Consider the following 14,233-nt stretch of genomic DNA (forward strand, 5'->3'; position numbering starts at 1 on the left):
AGGATTGGTGGGGGCTGCGCGTTTAAACCAATAGGCAGGGCGCAATGCTAATGTCATTCCAGTGTGACCGCCCGAGAGCAGCGCCGTAGCGCACCGAGAGATGTGGTGACAGGCGAGAGGAGTCGGAGCGGACTAATGCAGCCACGATCTGGAGTTTAAACCCGTCCTTTTGCGCAGCGCCGCTCGCTCGTCCTGCACAGAGGTGCTCCGGCTCTGGACTTTCCATCTGATGCCAATGAGACCCAGCGTCGCTCGCTCTTCTCACTCCTGGAGCACCGATTCTGGATACTCGGTTCACTGTGACTGAACGCTTTGGGGTGAGTCAGAAAAGTCCCGTTTTTTTCGTTTACATTTTAAAATAGAATTTTACGGCCGCTTAAAGTGATGCAGCGACAAGAGCTGGCAGGTTCAACAGCGGAGGCTGATTTTCTTATAAGGTGCCAAATCTCTAACGGACACACTCTCCGAAAGGATCTGACGCGCTGCTTTGGTCGATTTGCGCTTTTACGCAGCGCCATCGCCAAATCGACACGTTTCACTTTCCCCGCGCGCACAGCCTCAATTCAGACTGAGAAGATTTCAACAGGAACCTGCGGTGGGCTTAAGCGTGGAGCCCCCGGGGGGGCTCCAGATGTATGGACTCAGCTGTCGCCTGTCACTTTAGTGACAACTGGTCGGCGCTCCGTGACCAGCGCTTGTCCGCCCGGGAGCTGTCAGAACTGCTGTTGAGTGAGGAAGAATGTGGTCGCACACGCCTGCCGCATACAGTCTGAAGGAATCACTCTCGCTGTCTTCACTCCACGCCATCGGACGAGGACCACCCATTCTGATGTGGCAATCTAACCCGAGATTTAATCCCGTAACGTTTGATATCGATATTCCGGAGCCAGCCTTGATCCAGGCTGTGTTCTGTTAAACGCCAAATCAAAGAAAATATCACAGACAGCTTTGAAGCCTATTTGAACATTTCTGGTCTACAGTCAGCTCAAGAAATTAAATATATATGCTAACTGGGCCCAAGTATTAAACATGACCTGAAGTTCCTGGATAACAACAATCTTTAATTCAAGTTTCAAACCTACTCAGCCCTGATGAAACGTCATAAGCCCACGGGCCACTGGAGAGACTGTATTATGTTTAGCCGTGTCTGTTTTAGGATAATGTTCCGCTCTCACTGGAGCTCTGTAAACATCACCATAAGCCATGAAGTCTGCAGGGACCGACGGACCCACTTGGACGGACAGGAGCGTAAAAGAACACAGGCTGTGCTGAAATCTGTCAGTACGAGCACAGCTGAGTCACAGACGCAGAACCCTGCGTTCAGATATGTATTTGATGTATTTAAAGAACCGGAACTGGATCTTGGAGCTTTCAGATGTGACAGATTTGTCGTTAAGCTCTCTTCTTTTTACTGTCCACAGTTTTACGCGCAGGGGAGGTATTTTAAAACTGTGTGTTTGATGTGTGATTAAAACACTTCCAGTCATCCACTCACTCGTGCGTGGCTGACCAAAAAGGGGGTGGTGGTGTCACCTAGTGGCTGGAGAGAAGGCCGACACCCACAAGTCCCCAAAAACTCGGCTGCAGCGTCTCCAAAAAAATGTATTCTTCCACAAACCGCAGGCCGAGCTGACCCACGCCCAGCATGTAGATTCAGTTTTGTTGTTACTTTTTAATGGAATTTGCTGTCTGGCTCAGCGTGCTGAGAGCTCTATCTCCTGGAGTCTGGGTCTCCGACTTCACAGCTGTGGTTATTTAATGTCCGAGATGATGTAGCACCCGAGGCATGTGTTAAAGGAGATGTGAGCTGATCTGATGCAGGTGAGGCGTCCCTGCATATATTTATAGAACAAATCGAGGCGAATGATCGAGTCTCATTTCAAAAAGCAAATCATTAGTGCCTCTAATGGAATAACAAGGACATAACGGTCCGGGATGTTATCATCATACCTTGGATGGAGCCACGGAACGATGATGTTCTGACCTGTTGTTTATTAAACACAGAACGTGCTGATTTATCGGCGTGCCAAAGTGTGGAGAAACTGGAAGATTTAAGGACGGGCAGCCAAACGGCCTGTTTACTGTGCGAGTGTGTCGCATTTGAGGCTGCAGGGGTTGTGTGTTGTGTGTTGTGTGGAGCTGGAGACGACGACCGATCACAAAGCTGATGGTTCCAGACATAAACAGGGGGCCGCGCCGCGCCACGTGTGTGACGAGAGCGGCCAAACAGACACAAAGTGGTCATCTGTGAGTCTGTAGGTGTGGAAGAGCTGGTGGCAGACACCCAGCCGTGCATGAATGAGCAGAATGCAGCCCCAGTGCCCGCGTGTGTACGTTCCCCGTGTTGATTTAAAAGGCCAGCAGCAGTGAAATGTACACAGAGGCCAGTTTGTGCGAAGCTAGAATGAATCACCCTCACGGCCGTGCAAAGCCAAACACTCTGGCAGCCTTTTAGCCCCCTGACGTGGTGCAGCTCACCGCAGCGGGGCTAAAAGCGGAGCGGGACAGGGCCGTGTGTTGTGAGGAGCTGTCACAGGAGCCCGGTCCTTTCGCGGCCCCTGGATGGGGAGATGTGGCACGGCGACGGCTCGACACAGACACACTCCAGAGAGCAGAGCGAGCTGGACTGTAAACTGTTTGTGGTAGGTTGGCAGGAGGCCGGATGAGGTATGGCTTGTTTAACCAGTGGTGGTCCCACTTTGGCTGAATGGACGGTGGCCTGGATGGTCTAATTTAGGGCACTGTTACACTGTTACCTGGGCCTGTGTTGGAGATTCCAAAGCTGGGATACACGTGCTGAGCATTATTTTAAAGTGATTAAAAGTGGCTAGTGACTTGGTGCTTCGAGGCACGACCCTTTTCATCAGGAAGAACAGGATGACGTTAAAGAAAAACCGGTCTGGCTCTCACCCTGGAGCTTAACGACCCAGGAGATCGTCGGTAACCGCACTGCATAATTGCGGGACTAACCATCAGACCACCAGGATGATAAAAGTCATGTTTTATTATCTCCATATATGTGCACGCTGCAGCTCTGGGTGACAGCTGCTCGCCGCAGCAACCACGATGCTTTAAAACTGGTTCTTATCAGCATATCTGTCTTTGATCAGGCAGAAGATGGCAGTTGAAATGTCAAATGGCGTCACGTTCGCCGATCACGTTTTTGGAAAGTGTTCCCCGCTCGCAGCGCAACGCTTTCCCGCAGCCCTGCGACGTCTTCTCAGCAATCACGACATGAAGGAGGAGTAAAAGAAAACACATTAGCCTGAGATAGTCATTAAAGAGCCCAGCTCATTTCCCCCTGGTCACAACAGGGGATTCAGTTAAAGCTTTCCGGACCCACAGCTGGAAATATGCAAACACACACACACACACACTCACACACTCACACACACACACACACACCCTTCCTGGGGCTCTGTTGGCATTGTAGCAGGGGTGGAGTCAGTGAGCGTGGATGATATGGAAAAGGTCGAGGGGATTTATAAATGGACTCTGCAGGGCACGGCATTTTTGAACTGAAAACAAAGCTATTTCCTGAGGTGACAGTGACTGGACGTCTGCCAACACATCCCTCCTCATCTAATCATTAAAACTTTGATCACGAGTTCTCTGTGCCATTAGTCCGCTGTGCACAAATGTGTGCACACAAGACTTTTGGCCACGTTCCCGCGGTGCCCAACGGAGTCCTAATAACTCTTCAGAATCTAAAACACACCAGGAAAGGATGAACATAAACACTAAAGTGCAGAAAAATACAGCTGTAAATCAGCCCCATTCTGACTCTGAGGAGATTTGTTTCAGGAGCTTTTAATTTATGTCAATTACTTGGTGACATCTTCCAGCCAAGAGCAGCATGAGGCTTCTAAACCATCTGCTTCACTGATAAATGCCCCTAGCTTCATCTAAGAGGCACTTAGCTTTAATCCAGATGTGTGTTTGTTACCGTTCTTGCTTCTTGAACATCCAGCAGATGCTAACCGGAGATCTCAAAGTACCCGAAGATGAAGAGGCGCCATTCAGAGGTTGCGAAACCATCATCTAAGATATGGAAGATGGATATCAAAGTTCTTTTAGTCAACACAAAATAAATAAGAGTTCCAGAAAAGTCAGCCAAAGAGACGCAACACCCGCTCCTAAATGCGATGATGCGTCACTCCGCGCGACGGACTGAATCTGAAACCTCAGGAGGATGGATCCGGGATTAGTCATACATCACAGCGAATGGCAAATGCAGATGGGTCAATATTGACCCAAAAGGCCAACCGAGGACACGTCTCTCAGAGCGGCAGCCCGGGGGCCCACAATGGGCCCACTGAGCTGACTGGAAACAGCCTGTTTGGCCGCAGCAGCCTGCTCCTAGTGAGAGGCTGCTTCAAAGAGCCTGCTCTCTGTTTGCTGTGCTCGCACTGTCTTCCTGTTGGAGGCCGGGCTTCCAAAGAAAACACCAGCAGTGACCCACCAGATGTTTGCATCTGTGCCTTTGTTTTAAAACCGGGGATGCGCTTTAGACGAGGTGGGGGTGGGGGGGTGGGGGGCAGCTTACGTGATTATAAACACGAACAGAATCTTGCACGCTGAAACATGTCAGATGAGGTCAGCAGTCGCTCCAGGAATAACCCGGCTGAAACAGAGGTATCACGTGTTTCTAAGAATAACCCCGGCCTCCACGGGCTGCTCTCCTTGTGGAGGCGATAAGGAAGTGAGTGGCGTCCCTTTGCCCCCCCACAGCTAACAACAAACAGCCTCCCAGATCCAGAGTCTGCTTTGTTTAACTGCTCCACTCCTGAGGCCTGCAGGGGGCTTCAGACAGCCCAGATCTGACACTAACATTTCTAAACACCCACTTTTGGAGTCGATGGGCACTATATGCACGAAGCCAGGAGCTTCATTTTAAAGCCGAGTGTGAGAAATGTCGTGCAACGAAGCGCCAGGTGGGTATGATTAAATAGTCAGCACCTAAAGCCAGCGACATGCCCTCCCGTGCACGCACACAAGCTTAAAGGAACCCTAGCAAGAGCACAAAGTTCCATCTAGGCAAAAGTGGATGGATGCAGAGATAGTTGGATCATTTGGTGTCTCCAGGAAAGCAGTTGTGCGACAAAGACAGTCTCATTTTTGATCGAGGTTGAAGTCACACGAGGAGGTGAAAGGGTCAACAACACTGAAGCCGCGGGGAAGACCGTTGGGCCTCTCCGCTGCTTTTTTTTTTACCCTTTTACTGCCACATTAATGACTTAAATTGTGTCCAATTAAGCAGAGCTGGAAAGAAGCATCCCCGCTCCCTGTCATCAGAGTTCCCTCTGTGCTGTGCCACTGGAGCATATGTTTAATTAGAACGCTCCAGAAAAGACTGTAACGGAGCGATTCTCCAGGAATGTTAATGATTAGTGGGATCCTGCCTGAGCGCCACTTAACTGTTGCACCGTGTTGTCGGATTTGCCTTTTGAAGCTGCGGGACTCAGAAAAACGCTTCCACGTGTGAGGATCGCCAACTTTCTCTCTCTCTTTTTTTTTTGGACTCCCTCCCTCCTGACCTGCTCGCCGCACTCGCCCCGATCATTACCTGCTTGGTCTCCTTCATGCCCCCCTTCCCGTGCTGAAAACATACAGGAAATAGTTTTCACGTCGTGTGGAAGATATAGGGCAAACATTGTCCAGCCCAGATGTGTGAAGTGTGACTTTTAGGTGGCGTGTCAGCGTTTCTGAACGTGTCGGGTCAGGAGGTAAAAGGGAGGCCGACGTCTCGGGGGTCACGAGTGTTGAACCCGGCGGCTCCAAGAAGGACCTGTCGCTTGAGCTCATTTCGTGAGCTTTTGCCCGTGTTTGTCCGTGGAGACCACACATATGATGGGCTCTCTGAGCCGGCTTTTGTCAGTGTAAGTGAGTTTAGTGTAGGAACAGCCCATTCATCCTCATCCGCTGTGTGTGCAGACAGCCGCAGGCTTTTGTCGAGTTATAGTGTCCTCAAATAAAGAGGCTTCCTCCCTTTAACAGCCCCAGGAGCTCTGGCCTTCCACTTCCCATTGTTCCCGATGAGGTCCAGCTTTTACAGCTAGGTGAGAGGGTGTCAAATCCAGGGTGAAATATGAGCGCTCCCAGTCGTACACCCCTGCAGCGTTTGCTGCAGCAGTTAGACAGTTGTGTACCGTTGAGGGAAGGTAACCGACACGCACGCCGACGGCCAGGCTCAGTACTGCAGCTAGCTCCGTTTCTTTTTCCAGGATGAAATTGGATATCCACGTTTGACTGCATCCTACATGTTACAAAGGGGATGGGGGTACATGAGACGGTCCAGGGATTAGCTGCAGCTTCATAGAATACTTCCATGAAATCGTCCAAAACAGTTAACCAGTATTGTGTTGCTGGATTTAGCTTAACATGCTGTAATTTAATAAATAGAGACTCGGTTCCGGACTGAAGTGTTGTGACATTTGTTACCCGAGTTTTGGAAAATCCGAAAATTAGATTTTCGAGCCAGAGTTGAAAAGTGCAGCTGTGTCATATTTCGCTTTTCTGTTTTCTAACAGCCGTTTTATTTGTTTTACTTAAAGATTTTCTATTCGGCGCCCTGAGAAACACCCTCGCAAGGTCAAGCGTAGCCTCAGAAGATCCCCCCCGTGTTATTTTCCTATTTTGCCTTCAAAAGTCTCTCGTCAGAACCAAAGATTTAAAACGTTGCCCTCGGCTGCCTCGAATGTGTCAGAGTAAAACAGTAAAAAGGGGTTATGTGGGGGTTATAGGGCTAACAAGCCCACAGTCTGACCTGAGTTTGTCAGCACCAATCTTGCTAAGTCAATATCAATGCTCTGACTGCTCCACCAGTTGACCTTTTCCTCCCTCTTTCAAGGCGTAAAAGAGGACTGTTGTTACAGTAGAGTGATAGGATTTTATTGGCCTTTATATCCGAGGCTTTTGTTGGGCCTGTGTCCTGCTAATACCCGTTGGCGGGTCATTGAAACCTTGAGAATGCCTGGTGTTTATTAGGTAACTCACACACCGCTGAGAGACGGGCTCAACAATGGCCGTCAATGATGGCGTGTTAGGGACTGACCTTCCCATCTTCCCCTTTGCTTCCACGGTTCCTTCTGCTTTGGGGTCTCTAATTTGTCCCATTTTATCACGCCGGTGTGCGCGCTCAGTTTCTCATGGGGGACTGTGCTGAGGGAGCCACCGGGCTGCAGCGAGATGCTTCGTTTTATGGGTCGCCTTCATCTGGGACGTGTTCGGACCGGAGAAGAATGCGGTTTTTATCGTCGGGCGTTGGTTCTGATGAGGCTCATCCCCTGGCCTGTCGTTGTCAGGGCATGCTGATCGCCGACTACCCTGCCAATGCTTTTACAGCGGCGAGAAGGTGCAGACCAGGTGTGAGGTGCTGTTCAGGGTCGTTGTGGCTCTGACAGGGGAATGGGCCGTAAAGCCCCGGGGCCGTAGATTTATGGATCATCTGGTGCTCTCCGAGGTGAAAGGTCAGGGATACACAACATGTCCACCTTAATATTATGCGACTGTGGAGGCGAACCTTGAACTGCGCGTCCTGTTACTTCTAACTATAGAGTGGTGCTGACTCAGGAGGAGCGTCCTGATGCTGTTAATCTGACACAAACAGGAGCCTGTCAAAGACCACTGAAAAGAAATCTGCAAAGAAAATGAGAAGAAACACTGATAGCTTGATTGGTGCCCCCCCTCCACACACACACACACACACACACACACACACACACACACAAAATGCAGGATACGGTGTTGCCCATCCCCTCTAAGAATTGCTAATGAGGCTGGGTGTCGAGTCTTTAGGAGCAGCACAAAGAGCTAAAGTTTGCTCTGGAATGGTGCCTCTCCTCCCCGCTTGGCCTTGGCGGCTGCAATGGCTTTGTCCCCACAACCTGAAAAGAAGTGGGCTCCATCAGTAACAACTAGAATGAAGTTATGATCCTGTCTGAGGTGAACTGGGATGAAACATGTGACGGCGGTCTGCTGCACAGATGTCTGGAATATGACACAACAGCTATCATGACTTCATCATCTCTGGAGCTTTGCTGGTGTTTCAGCCTCTGTAAATCCCTGCTTTTGAGATCAATCCTATTTTATTGGAATTGTTACCCTTTATTCAACATAGAGGGAAAAAAGGCTTCCATTTTTAAATTCACTTGTTTTGTGGCCGCAGAATCAGCCATGATTTGTGACCACAGTAATCATAAAAACACAGAAAAAATGATTTGGTTCCGACTAAATGATTCTTCCCATAACTTTTTGATGTATGGACCTTGGCAGCTCTTACATATTGCACCTTTTAAATGAAATATTAGCCATCGTTCACTGCCCACGATGTGATATTTCTGCGCACGGTGGTGTGAATGTGTGGGCAAGATGATGCTGTCAGTCACGCACAGCTAAACTATGCACAGAACTATTGGAACCATCTTTTGAGCTGCTGGTTCCCTGGACAGCTGGCAGGATCCGGCCTTTATTAATCTACACAGCCATCAAACTCCTCTTATATCAGCCCAGAATATATAAAGAACCTGCATAAATCAAAACTTAGACGTTAAATGTTCATGAGGAAGCGGGCTGCTGCTGTAAAATGCTCCGCTGCTTTAGGTTCAGCCTTATAGCTGCGTTTTGGAGGTTTTACGCGCCATTTTGTCCACTATAAATGGTCTTTTTTGAGGAGAAAGTAACACTTTGACTTGGACAAACCATCACAAAAGAATGCAAAAGGTGCGACTGTCCAGAGTTTGACCCGGAACGGTCCGGCACTTTTGTTTTCTGAGGCAACAGGAAAGAATCGCAGTGTGGCATTCCGACAGAGGTGAAGGAGAGGCAGAGGTCAACTGTGTCCTCCTGGAATGTTTCACTGTAAAGAAATGTAGTTTTATGGAGGGAGCCACAGGAACCTTTGCGCAACGTCACTGTTGTTTCAGTCAAGGCCCGAAGCTGCTTCACAAGCCAGAAAATGCTCAGTCGCCTTGAGGAAAATCCAGGAAAAGTGACTTTGGAATGAATTTGAAAGACTTGAAAGTGTGGAAGGATTTTCACAGTAGGAAGGACAAGTGGAAGTTGAATCCTGTGCAAGCTGTCGTGGGCGGCCGGCGTGGAATTAAACGTGCTCTGCTATTAAAGAGGGCATTTGAGTGGGAGACGGAGCTGTTTAAGTGAGTTTCAATAGAAAAGATATTCCATATTCAATGCATGGAAGTTTCAAGAACAGAAGTTTGTGTTAAACAGAAGAGTCTAAAATGTTGACTGAGCGCTGGTTTACCTTAAGAGCTGGAGGTCTCAGCTGGAAAGGTATGCTGGTTATAATGGGAGGGGTCTGCAGAGGAGGCATGTCTCACTCTCTAATCCCCGTCCTGAGTGGCTGTTCTCAGGTTAGGAGGGCCGGACTGGGGCTGTGAGGGAGGAGGAGGAGTGATGGTGGGTAGGAGAGACTGGGGTGGGATGACCATCTGGTGGAGCTCCTCCACACGTTCACACTCCCCTCTCAGAGAGTCTCTCCCACTCACTCCGTCACACTTCTACATGCCTGTGTCTCTGGCACTGATATGGGCTCCTACTCCGCTGGCTGATTCCTTCTGTCCTGGAATCACAGCTCTGAGGATCCTGCACGAGCATGGAGAACAGCGGCTCAGGAAGTCGTTAGTGCCGATAAGTTCATTTTCCCGGCTCGCCTGAGGAGAGTTAGCCAACGTCGAGGTGAGTCTGAGAGGCGGATGTCTGAAGATGTAATCTGTGGTGAATGTCTTGGGCAGAAACCCGCTTTTGTCTGTAATGAGGCAGAAAAGTCTTGAGCAAGTGGAGACATTAATGCATGAAGACAAACCCAGCTGCTTTAAATCTGATGCGCTGCAAAGACAAATACGTCAACTTAAACGGAGACTGTCACCTCCCTTCAAGATCTGATTGATTTAGCCTCCTGAATATTGCCAGATGTAAATGTTGGATAAGTGCTGCGTGACAGCAGCGTGTGTGCAAGTCTTGCCGCTGCGTGCAGGTGGTCTCTGTGGAGGAGCTCTCGAGGGAGATGTTTCTCCCATCCATTTGGTCTTGGTAAAACACTTGGCTGGCCAGGAAAGGGATGTCTTTATAGACCGACAAATACAGCCTTTGGGACTGCCCGCTTTTTCCTATTTGGAGTTGATTGGAATCATTATTTTCTGCTGGCAGACAGACAATAAATGGACAGGAGTCACAGCCTGGCCTTCAGTTAGAAGAAGTGGAACCTGCTGCAACGTATCCAAAACGCTGTGTATTCATCATCTACAGTGAGTCAGATGGGACTGTGGACACAGAATCTTATTTTTCTCTCCAAGTCAGGTTTGTCCTACACGGCCGTCCCCGCATCTGCCAAGCTAAACATGTTGGGTCCGTCCAGACCGCCAGAGAGGACTGTGCTGGACTGTGCGCCTGTCCATCACTCACTTCCAGGGAAATATAGACAGTAATTCAGACCAGAAGTGGCTTGTTTATCCTGGTTGTTAATCCAAAGCTCCAGTGTCCAGAGAGCGGGGGGGCTCTGGCCACAGTGCTGTAAAACACTCTTTAAATGCCACGAATATTTAATGGTCAGTCCTGTTATGAGGTCCTGCGAGAGGTTAGCATTGCAAGCGATAAATCACGTTGCACTTAAGGGTTAATAGAGATCTGTGTTCAATCTGTTCCCAGAAGTCTCGACCTTGCAGCCGGGACCGTTGTTGGATTTTCACGGAACACGATCGACTGTAAAAACACGAAAACAGAGCCTCATTCATTCCCGATTTGCGACATTTTCATACGTATCATTCCCCCCCATTTTAGCATGAGTCTGATAACTGCCGACCCCCTCCCACCCCCCCCCCCCCCCGTGTCACCCTCTGGCCTTCTGTGGGCAGATCAGTCAAATATGCAGGGCTGTAGCTCCCAAAGCCATGTTAACAAGCACCTTTACAAAAGAGTGTGGGGCTGTTAAACAGTGGGGACTGCAGGGGTCTGGCTAGTGTGGGAGAAGGGCAGGTCAGGGGGGCTGCAGCAGTCCTGCAACCATGGGCCTCTTGTTGGGAGGATTGCTTTAAAAGCCAGAGGAGTTTTAATGCGGTTCAGTTTGTCGGCTCGCTGCTGCTGTCACTCAAAGGGTTAAGGAAGTATTCAACCCAGAGGAAATGAACCGATGGACATCTAAGGGGGAAAATGCGGTTTTCTTCATTTATTTCTCTTTGTGGTGCTGGTCGAGGGTCAATTCTGAACTTCCTGTGAGTCAGGGTTGACTGTGATAAATCCTCCAGAAGATCGGACAACACCGGAACGCAAATAACACTCAAACAAACGCAACGCACCACTGAGCCTGCAGCCTGATAAAAATGGGTCTCTCAACTGCTGCCTATAGTTAGCTATCTCCCCCAGGAACCCAAGCAGCTCTCAAACAAGGCCACACTTTTACAGGTTATTTTGGCTCCATTTGCATGTCAATAGATGTGACTAGAACAAGAGGGGGTCCTGCCACCCCCCCAAATCTCTGTTTGAGGACTTTAACTGTCATGTATGAGGAGATAAGGCAGCACATCTTGAGCAGAGGGACACAAAGGCAGATAAACAGGCCCTTAAAAGAACAAGCCTTCAGTGGATCCCTTCTGAGGTGCTATTGTTCAACAGGTGTCATACGCCTGTCCTTGATATAAATCTTCATTTTAAATCCAAATTTTCACAGCAGAATAGGCTGAAAAGGAAGCCCAGTTGGTGGGGCCAGAAGCAGCCTGGCCTGCTTTGTGGAGCACAACCATCTTCAGGAGGATCTGCTCCGGGAATATGTTTGCTAACGTCACCTGTTTGCAGGTATATCAGCGCGCGCGTGCCGACTGGTGTAAACCTCGTCTTTCGGCACAAATGTGTGCATTCCCTCTTCCGTGGATGTGTTTGTTCTGCGCACACCCAGATACAAGCAACCACCATCAGAGGAGCACATTTTTCAGGCCCCTTTACTGTCGCACCGGTGTTCAAAGGCTGTACTGGAGCGTGTCTGGTTTTCTCAGCTGTCCCTCTGTGGCCCTCGGTGCCCTTGCCAGCCGTAGGGGGCGGTGGGTGGGGGGGCAGGGGCTTGAAAGCCAGGCCGGCGGACGCTGGCTGGGCTCCCATTTGATCTCCCCCTTGGCTTGTGAGAGATGACCACAACTGCACCCTCGTTCGTCACGTCGGTCTGGTTCTAATGAGGCCAGTAGGGGGATTAAAGTGTTAGTTGACCGTTGTTATCAATTTTTTTTTGTCTGTGGCTCATCCAGACCTGCATGACCAGTCATCCAGAATCCACAATCCGAGCTTTTTGTAGCCTCTGAACTGCGGTTTGTCCCCTGCAGTCGAGGACATGTGTAATCTCAACCTCTTCATGAGGACTGAGCAACCACATCTGAGCGACGCTCTTGTAAAAACGCAGCCGTATTCACAGCCCGCCACACACACGCCAAAGTTTAAACTGAGCGTCCGTCATCGCCACCGCCCTCACCTGTTCCTCCATTCCGCCCGACTCGGAGATGAAAGAATGATCGGACACTTGCTGCGGCAGGTTGGAAAACAAACAGTCCGGAGAAAAAGCGAAGATGAAGGCAGCGAGCAGGCTCGAGGACATTCCCCATATGGTGGCCCTGTCTCAGAGGCCAGGTCAGTGTTTATACAGACCCCAGGCTCGACTGATTGGGCTAACATCAGAGCCCATGTGGTGGCCCCCGGGAGCAAGCACGACGTAGCACTTTTACGGGCTGAATGATGACTTTAGCTGCAGAGATAAGGTGGAATCTTCAGATCCAACTGGCAGTATCTGGTGGTGCTCTTGATCGCTAACTGGATTAGGGTCAAGGAAAGGAATGTGAGGGCTGACGCGTTGCCCAAGAATGGACAAGCAACTCTAACTACGGTGTATTTACTGCCTCTATATTGGGATTGTGTGTCACCTCAGGAAGTTTTGGGAATTTTCTAATGGTCTTTCCTTCAGAAGCCACAGCATGAGGGCACATGAAACCACCAGAGCAGCAGTGAAACGGCATGCTCCTCCTCAGGAGGACCTTTATGGTGCAGAAAAGCTTGCTCAGATGTCATAATGAGCTTCTGAGGGGGGACCGCGGGCCTCATGAAAGACACAGGATTGTGTGATTCAGCCGGCGGTTTGCAGACAGCGCATTGGCCCTGACACGCCACGGCTGCATTTGATGGAGTGAGGAGAGGATAATGTGGGATTGGTTGCTGTAATGGCTCGTTAACTAACGTTTCATTTTCTTGTCCACTTCAATCTTTCCTCCACTTCCTCCACCCCCCCCCCCCAATGTTACTGCTTTTGTCTTTCTAGTTTTAAAATAAAAAGGGTATCGGATGAGCCTGGCGAGTGCAGCGGTGTCGGCCGGCTTCCAGGGTGGAGTGCGCCAGCGGGACTTGATGATGGAGCAGAAAGTCGGGAAGCTGACCTCCGGCTTCCAGCGCAGCTCCACCTCCGACGATGACTCAGGCTGCGTGCTGGAGGAGTACGCCTGGGTACCACCTGGACTGAGGCCCGAGCAGGTGAGCAGACAAAGGCTCAGGATGATAATGGAGGGTGTTTATTGCTATAATTAAAGGTTTTCATGACAGTGTTGTGAGCATAGCTGAAACACTGCTGCATAGTTTAGATCTAAAAAGGGATTTTACAGCATGACGTTGGCTCTCGCTAACTGTGGGACACTTTTTATTGCTTCCCCAGCCGCACCGATTCATCTCCCTATCCCCCTGACAGGGATTAAAAACAGCACCGGCCTGATTTAAACGCCAATCTAACCCATTTGTAGCGGCCCACATATGTCAGTGCCAAATAACATCTAAAGTCTGTAGATACGGGTATGTTCCACAACCTATTCCATAATCCTCTTTATCCTGTCACCGCCGGTATGTAATGAACAACATATAGTAAAATTATGTGTTCTTTACATCATTCATTGTCTTCAGGGTTCCAGTGTTTGTATTTAAATCTGATCAATTTATTTTTATTGACCAGGATCAACTTACATCCTGTATCATACCGAACAAGCATTTACTTCTACCACTTTGGTACTTTTGATCAGTAAAATAGGTCTTTTTAGTCTCCAACATGCAGCCACTTACAGACAGGATGTGTGTACCATTATTTACTAAATGCTTTACGGCAAAGTCTGCTTGTGATTATCACAAATCTGTTAAAAGGAGGACTTGGTGGGTCCTGCCTGCTGCAGCTGGGAGCATTAAAAATCAAGGGGCCTTCTTT

The 14,233-nt window shown here is 49.4% G+C and overlaps 1 protein-coding gene across 2 annotated transcripts in view; it reads left to right on the forward strand.

Moving 5' to 3' along the window:
- prickle1a (prickle homolog 1a) overlaps positions 1-14,233 on the forward strand; it is a 20,008-nt gene continuing 5,775 nt past the window's right edge. Inside the window, exons 1-2 of one of the 2 annotated variants that reach the window (XM_003967492.3) lie at positions 1-317; positions 13,310-13,518. In XM_003967492.3, coding sequence (XP_003967541.3) covers positions 13,333-13,518 — 186 coding nt within the window. In that variant the 5' untranslated portion in view covers positions 1-317; positions 13,310-13,332. Of the gene's footprint in view, positions 318-9,424; positions 9,697-13,309; positions 13,519-14,233 lie in introns of those variants that run through there. The other variant, XM_011607484.2, reaches the window with a different exon arrangement.

The sequence above is a fragment of the Takifugu rubripes genome, chromosome 9 (assembly GCF_901000725.2).
Source record: "Takifugu rubripes chromosome 9, fTakRub1.2, whole genome shotgun sequence".
Classification (NCBI taxonomy): domain Eukaryota; kingdom Metazoa; phylum Chordata; class Actinopteri; order Tetraodontiformes; family Tetraodontidae; genus Takifugu; species Takifugu rubripes.